The sequence below is a fragment of the Vicugna pacos genome, chromosome 13 (assembly GCF_048564905.1).
Source record: "Vicugna pacos chromosome 13, VicPac4, whole genome shotgun sequence".
Classification (NCBI taxonomy): Eukaryota; Metazoa; Chordata; class Mammalia; order Artiodactyla; family Camelidae; genus Vicugna; species Vicugna pacos.
Genome location: NC_132999.1, coordinates 53,572,664 through 53,584,213, shown reverse-complemented (window position 1 = coordinate 53,584,213; position 11,550 = coordinate 53,572,664). Strand labels below are relative to the sequence as shown.

General features: G+C 55.1%; 1 protein-coding gene across 1 annotated transcript; it reads right to left on the bottom strand.

Moving 5' to 3' along the window:
• Window positions 1-7,095: 7,095 nt before the first annotated feature.
• On the bottom strand, window positions 7,096-10,997 carry CAMK2N1 (calcium/calmodulin dependent protein kinase II inhibitor 1). Its single transcript, XM_072975227.1, has 2 exons — window positions 9,976-10,997; window positions 7,096-8,411 (listed from the first exon to the last, which is right to left on the bottom strand). Exons 1-2 carry the CDS (start codon window positions 10,139-10,141, stop codon window positions 8,341-8,343), a joined length of 237 nt encoding a protein of 78 aa, XP_072831328.1. The 5' UTR covers window positions 10,142-10,997; the 3' UTR covers window positions 7,096-8,340.
• Between the last annotated feature and the right edge of the window lie 553 nt (window positions 10,998-11,550).

Below are 11,550 nucleotides of genomic sequence, written 5' to 3'. Positions count from 1 at the left end.
CCCCGGCACATGTGGGGCTGGGTAATTCTGTTCAGCACATCCCTAGCTGTCCCCTAGTAGGTGTCCCCTACCCACTAGATGTCATAGCTCTACACTCCTCCCCATGTTGTGACAACCACAAAGGTATCCAGATATTGCCAAATGTCCCCTGGAGGACAAAAGTATCACCACCATCTCCCCACTCTGTGAGAAGCACTGCTTTAAACTGACCCTTGAGCTCACACTTCAATGACCCCCCAGGATCTGACCCAAAGCCCCCTCCTCCTCCAACCTTGGCACCATCATAAATGCCCAGTTCCCACCACCCTCGCTGAGGACCTGCCCCTCCTCCAGCAAACCCCAAATGGGCCAGCCTCTGTCCCTCCGCTCAGTCTTCCCTACACCAAGAGCACCCACCCCCACCCCCACCCAAGGCCCAGCTGAAGTCCCACCTGCTCGCTGAATGGGTCTCTCACCGCCCCAGAACTTGTTATTTTGTGCCCAGCCCTCCAGCTCGTATCATAATTAGTCATGAACGTGTCTGTCCTTGCCTGCTCTCTGTCCCCTACCCCCACCAACTCCAGCAGAAGCGATTTGAGAGCAGGGGCTGTGCCTGACTCACCCATGTGGCCCCAGTGCCAGCACAGGGCCAAGTACACAGGGCTGGCTCACTACCCTGGGCACACAGTGCATCACAGATGTGACTGGCACCCAAGACCAGGCTAAGGAGGCCTCACAGCATCCGGCTTAGGAGCCTAAAAGCAGGAGCCAGCCTGCTGGCTTGTCGTTTCCACCTCTGGCTCCTCCCTGATTGTAGACAGATTATTCAAATCCTCTAGACCTCAGCGTCTTCATATGTGGCATGGGAATAACATACAGTGCTCCTGTTTGCAGGGATTGCTGGGGGAGTTAAACAAACACTCTGGACTCCTAACCCAGGGCTCTCTGGACACAGGGCGCGGATGCCCAGGTGAGGGCGCGTGGAGGTGGGACGCTCCTGCCCGAGGGGCCGGACAGTTGAACTCCTTGAATAGTGAGGAAGAGAGGCTGCCTCAAACCAGGATGTGAAAAGGCCACGGGGGCAGGGAGGGCGAAGGCAGGCGGGCGGGGAGGCCGCCGCCGGGGAGGCCGCCAGACACAGTAAATAATTCACACAGATGAACTGGAGATAAGTGCGGCTTCGTTGGGGATTGAGTTCAGGTCGGAAGAGGCTCAGACGGTTGCAGGGGACTTGTGGTCTCTCTTGTCTGAGAGGGGAGAATGAATACCGCTCTGTCTGCCTGGAATACGCGGCCCCAGGTGCCGGCTCCGGGCCACTCCCTGCTATTGGCGGGAGCTCCCCGGAACTGCCCCGCGGGGCAAGCAGCCTCGGCCGGCCGCCACCGCCTAGCCGTCCCCATGGCAACCGGCTGGCCTGGTCCAGGGTTCACCACCAACCGGATCCTCACTCTCCCCTCCCCCACGGGCGGATGGGCGTTTTAGGCTCAGAACCCTGCGCTCTCCAAGGGACCAGAAGCGGTAGAAAGACGTCTTGTCCGACCCCCTCCTTGTATTAGAGCAGCTGAAATCAAGGATTTGGGGATCAGCCTCCTAGGGGTCACTCTCAGCTCCGCGACTTTCTAGATGTGCCACCTGAGGCAGGTGACTTCACTGGTCTGTGCCTCGGTTTCCCGATCTAGAAAATGGGAATAGTAATCATAACTACCTCCCAGAGTATTGTGAAAATTAAATGAATTAAATACAAGAGAGTGCCTATAACAAGCACCTTGTAAATATTTTCCATACTGGGAAAAGGAGCCCCAGAAAGCAAAATACCTGTGCACGGCGACAGTCACACAGTGTGCTACTGGCACATTTGGGATTGGAATGCAATCGCCAGTCCTTTCCAGGACACCCACTGTGGATGTTGGCAGCATTCTGTTGGGGATCTCCAAGGGTTTCCTAAACTTCCTGCGAGCCCACCCCTCCCTCCTTCTTGACCTCTTGAAGCTCAGCTGTCATCAAATGGTCATTGACCAGGGAGTGAGGTCTCTGAAGGCTGGAGGAGAACTTGCTTTAGGCAGCACCGTCTCCTTAGTGCCAATACCCACCAGAATACCCGCACCACCCACGCCTGACAGTTGAGTCCTTGAATGAATATGGATGCAATTCATTATTAGTTAATTTCCTCTACCCAAACACCCTCCCAGGCCAAGCTCTTTAAGCCTTAGCCACAGGCTTTCCGCCTTACTGGACACCCCTTTCCCTGACAACTTTCTGTCATCACTGCCTGACCCCATCCACCCAACCCCCATTGCCACTCTGTTAGGATTTCCCATGGCCCATTTCCCGGGTCCTCCTCCTCCCTTCAGCCTGGCCTCCCTGACCTCCCTTCCCCTCTAGTGACCCTTTGTCCTCAAACAGCTGCTTCTGGGTCGAGAACCTTTCTCTAAGCCCGTGGGTGTGTACTACCCTGGGTTGAGGACAGACCTTCCAACACGAGGGGTAACAAGCCCAGCCAAGTCCTCATCTCAGAGAGGGAGGGTAGGATGGGGTGGGGGCCCAGTGCCGGCAAGGTGGGGCTGTGAAAAAAGCGGCTTGGGGCCCCTGGACACAGGCTGTCTGTCCCCAGGGGCCACCTCACAGTCTCCAGCCCAGCTGCCAGGTTTCCCCGGATACAGCCCGGTCGCCGAGGATTTATTTTTGCATATGGTTTGGGAGAATCTCTGTTGCTGGAATAATGACAATCTTTTTTTTCCCCTCCTCCAATAGGCAGATTTTATAAACCAGAGCAGCTGCCTGAAGGTTTCCAAGAGAAAATTCTGCACAGTTTCTAATCAGGGTGACAGTTCCCCCTGCACAGGAAGTTGCTTTTATTAAATTTTTTTAATTTTTTTTTTTTTTTTGGTAAGGCTCCATCTATCGGTCATCAGGCAGCACCTTGGGCCTTGTGGGCATTTTGTTTTTCCCCGGTTTGCCTGGAACTTGTGATTACATCGAAACCACAGTGGGCTTGCCCAACACAGGGGCAAAGTTAACGGCTGAAACATGGGTCACTCACCTCGCCAGGGCAGAAAAATCCCAATCAATTCTAGAGATACTTCCCCCTTAAAGGAGGGGGAACACAACTTCCCACCCTCTAAGTGGGCTGTAATGAGGCCCTTCCAAAGAGGACAGTATGGAAACTTGGCAGTGGAGAAACCTGACAAATGCCAACTCAGCCAGATAATCAAGGTCATTATCAACAGTGATCAGTCATGTCGATAATATGTACTCTTGACATGGTGTGATGAGAATGACACTTTATTCACCTCCACGGTCTTCCTCCCCAAACCTAAAACCCCAGTTGAAGCATGAGAAAAACATCAGACAGACTCTCGATTGAGGGACAGCCTCCAAAACACCTGACTAGTACTCCACCAGAAACAAGGAAAGTCTGAGAAATGATCACAGCCAAGAGGTGCTTCAGGAGACGTGGTAAATAAATGCAATGTGGTGTCCTGGATGGAATCCTGGAACAGCAAAAGGACATTAGGTAAAAACTAAGGAAATCCGAGTGAACCATGAGGTTTAGTTAATAGCACTATACCAGTGTTGCGTCCTTAGTTTGAAAAGCATACCTCGGAAATGTCAGATGTTAACAATAGGAGAAACTGGGTCGGGGATATATGGCAACTGTGTACTGCCTTCACAAATTCTCTGTAAACATCAAACTATTCTGAAGTTAAAAGTTTATTTTTTTAAAAAGTGAGTCACACGTTTGGGTTTCAGGCAGTCCCCAAGACCCAGTTCTCTTTGGTTCCCTCTTTTTGCCAACATGAAGGATCTGAGCTGCTGACTTTGGGGGTATGCAAGCTCCTCGCTCCCAACCTCATTACCATAGCAACCATCATTATTTTCAAGCCCAGGGAGCAACTCCCATTTCCTCACCATTGTCTACCCAGTTAGCCTAGCCTCGCCTTGCCCAAAGTAGGTGCTAAGTCGATATTTGTCAAATGAACGAAATTCAAGAAGGACCTGCTGATGGAGGGGGATCCAAGCAGAAAGCCAAGTTCTTTCCTTCCCAGGGCAAGAAGTCAGTACCTGCTAATCTCCATCCAGAGAAGGAAGGTTTCCAGCAATCTGGTTGGAAGCAGGCAGGAGTCTTCTCTCAACTGCCTTTGGAGAGCAAGCGCACTGGTTTACTTAGGATCATATTGACTGAGGGCTTTGCAGCACTGACAGGGATGAGAGACAGGCTGATTCCTCCACTCCACCCCCTCTGGTGACACCTCCACTGCCCCTCTGGCCCCTCCGGGCATCAGCTGTGGATTGCCCAAAAAACGGTCTGCCGAGAAGCTTCATGCACCACAAACTGTTTGCTAGGTCTTGAAAGTCCACTGCCTGGCACATAGTAGGCACCTCATGTATGTTCACATGATGACTACCATTTATTAGGCACCAAGCCCTGTGCTTGGGAGGAGAGGGAGTTCCTGTTTAATCCTTTGTGTGGTAGGCATTGCCACCATCCCCATTTTACAAAAAGAGAAACAGAGGCCCAAAGAGCTTGAGAAACTGGCCCCAAGTCACAACTAGAACGTATGTAAGAGAGGCTTCAAATCCAAGTCCTGTTAAGTCCCAAACCCGTGCGCTCCACCTGCCCACCAGCCACCCTGAAGTCTACCCCCTCTGCTGGGCCCCAAGGACCCAGAACCGGCTGCCTGCTGTCCACAGAGGCACCTACACTCACACCTTCATCTGTGGCCTCCAAACAGCAGCGATTTTCAAGTCTCTTTCTTTTAAAACTTAATTTGTCAATTTCCTCCTTAGAGGTGCTTTTTGAGATTCCTTCAGGCTGTCAGCCTGGACAGGCCACGGAAGCAGCTTCCAGGGTGATGGATGCTTAGGACAAGCATTCAATTAGTGAAGTTTGAATAATGCAGCCCTGGATGCTGATCAATGCCTGGAGGCTTAGAGACACCCTCCCCCACCTTGGACTTTGCACGGGCTTCTCCATATTTCTTGCGACCTAACCGGATACTTCAAATATATCCTGCACTTGGTATAATTTGATATCTGCCCAGTCCCCAAAGTGCCTTCTCAACAAATGTTTACCCCAATGTTCAAGTATATTTAAAAGATTTATATTCCCTATTGCTGAATGGAGTGCTCAGGAAAGGCGGATTCTGCCTTCCCGGGCAGTGGACCCTGCCTTGGCTGCTGGGGGGCCTCCAGCAGGAACATTTTAATACATCACTTATCAAAATGGACCTGAGCCTTGGCCAAGGGCTCCCGCACTCCCCCCTTCGCTGACCACATCCAAGCCCTGCCTCCCTCTGACCCCTTATGCAGTTGTCTGTTGGCAGAATAGCTGGAGAGCCCAGGCTCAGAACACTAAGCCAACCAAAGGTTCTTCAAGGCTGGAAGGCAGTGGCTGCAGCTGGGACTGAGCCTGGGTCTGGGGTCAGATGACTCTGTATCCCCATCCTGGAGCCTGGACTCTGGGCTCAAGTTGACTTCACCACTTCCTAGCTGAGTGATCTTATGCAAGTTCCTTAATGCCTCGGAGCCTGGATTTCTCCTGCACCATCAAGATACTTCACTGGACTGTTGTTGAGTCCAGCATGGAGTAAAAGCTCAAAGAATGTTGCACAGTCCCTTTTGCCCCTCTGGGGTGTCGATTTCCTCAGCTACTGAAGAGAAAGTTGTGGGTTTCAGGGTCGCTGGGCCAATTCTGTGAGGGAGCACAAGGGAGAGCACTTTGTAACGGCACCGGACTCTGATCAGGTTAAGTGGTAATTACTCCTGGGTGTGGACAGAGAGCTGCCTTCAGAAGGAATCTTTTCCTTTGGCTCCTCCCCTTCTTGGCAAATTGATGCTGCACAGAGGATGGTCCCTGCCCCCAACCTTCTCATGGGGAGAGCACAGGGGAGAGCTGGGCTCCGTGGTGTCTAAAGGTCCATTGGCTCCAAACACTGGGATTCTCTGGGGCCAGGTTTGGGAACAGGGTCACAAGCCTGGGAAAATCAAGCCAGCACCCCCAACCATTCTGCCAGCACACTGGCTGGCCCGCCATGATGACTGACAGAGATGCTGCTGGTTCCCCCTGCGGCTCTGGGCCCCCACCTCCTGAGAAGGGGAATTGAGACATCACCCCCTTCCCCACAGGCCCTCTGGAGCCCCTTCCCCAACCCCCGAGCCTGCCCTACCTGATGTCTGAGTCACACTCAGGCTCCTGTCACTGTGAGCTGTGTTGTGACTCCCCGGCTGACAGTTTTACGACAAACACATTAAAAGCTCCCGACACTGGGACTCCTAGATGCCAAACAGCCCAGCAGAAGAAAATTCTCCTGGTCTTTCTTCAGCCAAAATCCTTCTCCCAACTCCTCCTTCCCCAGGGGCCTGCTCCACAGTCATTGAGCATCCTGAGCCCAAAAAGAGGCTTAGATTTTTTATTTTTCTAACGGATCTTTTTGAGCAGTGATTGGAGGAGAGCTGCTGAGTGAGAAAGCCTGAGAGGATGGACTCAGGTGGTGGGCCCCAGTGAAGCAGGCTCATCCCTCCAGCAAGGACCTATACTTGGGAAGGCAAAGGTGCAGGGGAAAGTTCCTCCCCAGTCCTGCCTTTGAGGACAGGTGGCCCTGGATAAGGGGTTACCTGGGCATCTGATGCTGAGTGCTACTTTGTGCTAGGTGTCAAGTTCATCTTCCCAGCAACCTTCGAGGCAGGAGCTGCATTATCCCCACTTCACAGATTTGGAAACTGAGGCTTAAAGAAGTGAAGGGACTTGCTCAAGTCCATAGAGCTAGGAAGTGAAGGAGCTGGGATTTGAATCCAAGTCTACCAGCCTCCAAACATTGCTCTTAACAAGACAGACTCCCTGGCAACATCCTGCCTTCCTTCTCTCCGAATCCCACCAGGGATGGCAGAAACCTCAGGGAAGCAGGCAGAGCCCAACCTGAATCCAAATTGGATGAACTTGCCCTTCAGGGAAGGCCTTGCCAATCCAGCTGTTCTTTGCCACCATCTGAACCCAAGCCACAGAGGCCTCCATACCTTTTTGCCTCACAGACTAAAGCTACCATTCCATTCCCTCCTTCCTGTCTGCAACCAGCAGACAAAAAGTAATTCCCCGAACCAAAGTAGAGAAGAGAGGAGTGAGACACAGGAACAGTTCTTTTATTGTACATTGGAGAAATAGCCCTGTGTGCTGGTTAAAGGTGCAACATACAGAATATCGAATTAAGAAAAGAGGGAACAGGGTAGGAAAAGGAAGAAACCTCTTGAGGTCCAGAGTTGCAAACAAAAAATGGTAAAAGATTTCCTCACGCAAGAGGCATTTTTGCAAATACCATGCAAAACAGGCAGCTGGTGTGCCTTAAGAGAACCCCTATAAATAACAGAAAAAGACACTCCAAGCATTCCTTTACGTGGACTCAGAGCACAGGGAAAAGAGAAAAAACCAAAATGCCTTTTGGCATTTCAAGATATTTGGCACTCTTGTGATTACATTTTTACAGTCCATTAAAGAGAATAAACTGACACGATATTAGAGAAAAAAAACAGGCTGCTCACACAACAGACTGCAGGGGGAGGTTAGAAAAAGCTCAAGCATTTTTTTTTGTTTTGTTTTTTAGTGTTTTTTTTTTCCTGACATATAAAACGTGTCCATTTGCATTAACTTGGGCAAAGAGCTCGCAGCAACAAAGAAACACAAGCTTTACAATTCATTTTAAAATAAAACAAGGATTCTTTCTCTGTATCATTCCTTAGAAAAGTTCTCTTCTTGTTTTAAACACATTCTTGATAACTTCGAAAGATGACCAAAATAAGATGGAGTATCTATAGAGATCATTTTCTGATTTTTTTTTGTACATCCAAGGATAGCAACATAAAAAAATAAAACTGGACAGCATTTCACATCCAAGTGCACAGAATCATTTTCGCAAGGTTAAATAATGTAAACATTGGGAACAGCCAAATCAGCAAAGAATGCCAACACCCCAAAACACTCGGTGTCGCCGCTTCATTATTTAAGTGGTTCAAAATCCAGATCTATAATTGTGCAATATTCACTGTATATAAAAAGAAATGGATATTAATTTTGACAAATAGCTGCAACTGAGACTTCTTTTTTTTATTTCTTTATATGTGTGTATGTAGGGATTTTTTTTTAATTTTTTTTAATTTTTTCAAAATTTTTATTTTTGCAAAGGAGCCCAGAGCCTTCGCCTTCTCACGCCTCATCTGTCCCCCGGCCTGACACGAGATACAGGTTGTCGATCTCATCGTGGGTAGCAAGCTAGTAATAAACTTCAAAGTGCTTCTCGTTTCACGTTCTTTTTGCCAACGACTGTTACCGCCGTTCTTGTGCTCTCCCTTAACTCACTGTCTTTGGGGGAGTTAGACACCGGGAGGTGCCTTGTCTGTCATATTTTTCAGCACGTCATCAATCCTATCATCTTCAATAACAACTGCAAAAAAAGGAGAAAAGGAGAGGTGAGCGCGCTTGGGCCTCGCAGGGGTCTCTTAAGTTTCGCTTTACGCGAGGCGGCGAGGCGGGGGTTTGCGGGGAAGGAGAGGGAGGGTGTCTCCACGCACGCTGACACAGCCCCATACCCTCCTGCTCTGCGAGGGGTCCCTTTGCTGCTTCCCTCTGAACCACTCCCCTACCCCCAGGCTGCGTCCCAGCACCCTTCTGAGAAAGGAAGCAGAGAGGGAGCAAATCCCGCAGCCCCGGCTGCAGTCAGGGTAAGCACTGGCCTTGTCCTCAATCCCCCACCCCTGAGGGCGCATTTATTTAGAAGAAGGCTCTGGGGCAGGGGAGGGAGGGGAGGAGGAGCCGCGGTCTCCAAGTCTGGGACCCTCGGGGGTGCCTCGAGCACCGCGCGAGTGGCGCGAGCAGCCTGGGCTGGGTGCGGAGGGGCGCTGAGCGGAAGGGGACGCCAGGAGCGGGTCCCATGGCGCGCAGCCCGTCGAGGATTCTGGCCTCGCCTGGGCTGGGGGCTCCCCTCTTGCGCGCCTCCCTCCGCGAAGCCCCCGGGCGGACTCGGCCTCTCCGCACTTGCGGCCGATGCAGAGGTCAGAGCTTCCCTTTGCTGCTCGCCTGGGGCTCGACCGCCTCTTGGCGTCTGCCTCTCAGTGTCCCCCGCCTCTCTCACCAACTCTACCTAGCCTCGCCTTCCTCCGTCCCTCCATCAGACTCTCGGCAAGACGGTCACCTGTCGAGGTCTCTGGACCTCTCTGTGTCTGGGATGTCGGTCGCCCTCATTGTTCCAACTGCTTTTCTGTCCTCCCCAGACTTGCGTCCCCGGCTCGCTCTCTTTCCGGCTCTGGCTCCCTCTCCGGAGCTTTGTCTCGGTCTCTGCCCACCTGAGTCTCCCCGCCACCTCCCCCCGCCGTCCCCCTCCCTATCTCTGCGTCTCAGTCTCTCCCGGCAGCTGTCGATCTCCCTCATTGTCCCTGCGCCTCTGGAGCTCCTCTTGGAGCCTCTCCGTGTCCCAGTCTCTCCGGGGCTTTTCCAGGTCTAGCGCCTAGAGCCCAGGCTCGACAATAACCGCCCCCCCAACCCCAAGTAACAATGAAAAGCCCGTGCGACCCGAAAGCCCCTAGCCTTCCCTGCAAGAACGGGTCCTCTCCCCCGCAGTTCCCCACGCCGGCCCCTGGGGAGCCCTGGGACCCCTCCCTCGGGCTGTAGATCGACAGCAGCTGCAACTACACTGCGTAAAAGGGGGAGGGGAGTATTTAGAAATGAAAAAGCAAACTTTGGCATAGGTGGGGACCAGGGTATAACCTTTCAGCCCCCGCTGCAGCGAGATGCCGCCACGCCCCCTGGGTGACCCCAAGGAGGATCCGGCTGAAGGGGAGGGGTTCCTGAGGCCAGCCAGAGCTGGACCCGCAGTGCGGGATCCCCCCAATTCTGTGCGATGAGATTTTAGTGGTTCGGAACCGACTTCCCGGTGCGGGAGATCCCCGCAAACCTCCGTCAGGCCTAGGTGCCCGAGAATCCGGTGTCGGGGGAAGGGGCCGCGAACTCACCCCGCTTGCTTCTGCCGATCTGGCCCAGCTTGGGCGGCCGCTTATTCTGCCCGGAGCCGAAGAAGTTGTTGGTGTCCTGCAGGCGGCAGGAGAAGATCTGGCCCACGTCGCCGCCGTCGCCGTAGGGGCTCAGCTTCTCGTCGCCGTAGGGCAGCACCTCCGACATGGTCGCGTCCGGGGGCTCCGCGGCGGCACCTCCTCCGCCCGCGTCCCCGCCCGCGGCGGACAGGGTCAGCGGCGCTGGGGCCGGGGGCGGCCGGCCGGGGACGGCCCGCGGGCTGCGGCGGCTGTGGCGCCGGCGAGAGGCCGGGGGCGCCGCTGGGGCAGGAGCGCGCAGCCCGCGCGAGCGACCCCGCGAGCGCCCGCGGCTGCGCTGCGCTGCGCTCCGGCTGGGCGCGCGAGTGGCTTTTGCTCCGGCAGAGGCGGGCAAGACTCACATCCTCGGCGCGCTCGGGCGCTTGGCTGGGGCCGAGCCGGGCGGGGCTGCGAGCGGGAGGAGGAGGCTGTCCCAGTGAGCCCCGAAGGCGCGGGGCCGAGGAGGGCGCACCCCGGGGAGCCCGGCGGGCTGGTCCTGCGGCGAGTGCGGGCGGCAGCGGTGCTGGTTCGGGGAGGCTGACTGGGGAGCTGCGAGCGGCGGGGCTGCGAGGGGCGGGGGGGAGGGGAGCGAGGGAGGAGGGAGGGCACGGGGCGGGGTGGGGGGGAGAGGATACCCGGAGGGAGGGAGGGAGGGAGGAGGGAGAGAGAAACCGAGAGGGAGACGGGGAGAGCAGCAGAGACAGAGAATGGGAGGCAGGGAAATCAAGAGAAAGAGACAGAAAAGAGAGGGACAGAGGAAGAGGAGAGGGAGAAGAAAGGGCAGGGGGAGCGACTAGATCAGGATTGGAGAGGAAGAGGGGAGAGAAGAGAAGGAAAGGGAAAGGGAGGGAGAAAAGAGGGTCGGAGAGGGAAGGAGAGAAAGAGGGAGGAGAAGGAGGCTAGGACCGAGAGCCAGCCAGCCAGCCAGCGAGCTGCGAGCGAGAAATGCCGGCCGCGGCGCGGAGGCGAGGCCCGGTGGGGGAGGGCAGGAGGAGGGCGGGGAGGAGGGGACCCGGGCCGCGGGGAGAGATCCCTGGAAGCCGAGCGACGTCACGGGGCCGCGCCGGCCGGCCCGGGCCGCGGCTCGCTTCCTGCCCCCGCCCCCAGCACCCGCGTCCCGCCCGTGCGGAGGGGCCCCCGGTGAGCCCCGCCCCGGCCCGGCGGCCTCCGGGCGCCTCCTCCCCCCGCGCCCCCTCCCGCAGGGTGTTTATCCCTGCCGGAGCCGGTACGCGGCGGTTCCACACGGGACCCTCCACGGGCTCTGACTCCCGTGGGGAGCGGGGGTGGGGATTGGGGGTTCCAGGAGCGGGAGTAGGGAGCGGACCACGACGCACACGCAGGGAAGGACAGATGACTGCTGGTCTCCCTGGAGGCCAGATGCTGGGGCAAAAGTCAGAGGGCACCTGGTGCCCTTCGGACACGATCTCCCCAGCCTAACGCCAACCGGGGATCCCCTTGCCCCACCCCCCGCACTTGCGCCCCACTTCAGACTCTCAGGGC

Excerpts from the sequence above, each read along its gene's own strand:
- CAMK2N1 (XM_072975227.1), bottom strand. The coding sequence starts at position 10,141 with ATGTCGGAGGTGCTGCCCTACGGCGACGAGAAGCTGAGCCCCTACGGC. Across the intron at positions 8,412-9,975 it reads GATCGGCAGAAGCAAGCGGG|TTGTTATTGAAGATGATAGG; the intron begins GTGAGTTCGCGG and ends CTTTTTTTGCAG.